Here is an 800-nt window from a genome sequence, read left to right on the forward strand (position 1 = left end):
CAAACCCACCAGCTCCAGTATATGTGGCTGGTGCCCTAGCCGCTGAGCTACAGGCGCCGAGCCAACAGGGTATATTTTTTAATGTATATAATTTTAAAATGTTTGTATAATCACAGAGTCACGAGACATAATCCAAATCAGATATTGATTACCTACATGTGTATAATGGCATGGGTATTGTCTTTGTCTTAAAAAGATTGTAGCTAAAGAAATAAAAAATGCAGGCAATGTTTCAACAGTTCTTTCTGCTTTTTTCTAACAGAGGGTGGCTCCCACTTCGTTAAGACCTCATCGCTGAGAGGTGAGGCTAAGATGAGCATAACCAGTGACGAGGTGAACTTTCTGGTGTATCGGTACCTCCAGGAGTCAGGTGAGAGGCTTGGTTTTCTGTCAGTGGGAAATTCATCTTCATTATACTGTGCGCAGAACAATTAACTATGGATTGAAACCATTGGGTCGGGAAGAGAAAGCGCTAAGAGGAGAGGGTGCTGGGGCGTCCAATCCCAGGGTGGACTAGGGAATGTGTTCTTACCTTGACACTCGTGTTCCCGTGAAATCAAGTAGAAATTAACACAGGGAGCCAGTGTGTTGAGCGTGACAGATATGGGCAAACACAATTCGGTGCTCTAGTCCTCTGCGAGGTGGCCTGGTACATGCATTTCAGCCTCAGATTTTGCACTAGAGATTTATCGAGCTTCTAAATTGCCTCCCCTTCAAATGGGCCCATGAGCCCTAGGCAGTATTCTGAAACTTAAGAATCGATTCAGCCGTATCTGATACGTTTGACATTACTTTACGTT

At 44.2% G+C, this 800-nt stretch overlaps 1 protein-coding gene across 1 annotated transcript in view; it reads left to right on the forward strand.

Moving 5' to 3' along the window:
* Positions 1 to 224: 224 nt before the first annotated feature.
* The window catches only part of TBL1X (transducin beta like 1 X-linked), a 52,906-nt gene continuing 52,330 nt past the window's right edge, over positions 225 to 800 (forward strand). Inside the window, exon 1 of the mRNA XM_012807151.2 lies at positions 225 to 370. Within this exon, the coding sequence (XP_012662605.1) occupies positions 313 to 370 (58 nt within the window). The 5' untranslated portion in view covers positions 225 to 312. The remainder of the gene's footprint in view (positions 371 to 800) is intronic.

This window comes from Otolemur garnettii, unplaced genomic scaffold, assembly GCF_000181295.1.
Source record: "Otolemur garnettii isolate 467f Iridium unplaced genomic scaffold, OtoGar3 scaffold00065, whole genome shotgun sequence".
Lineage (NCBI taxonomy): Eukaryota > Metazoa > Chordata > Mammalia > Primates > Galagidae > Otolemur > Otolemur garnettii.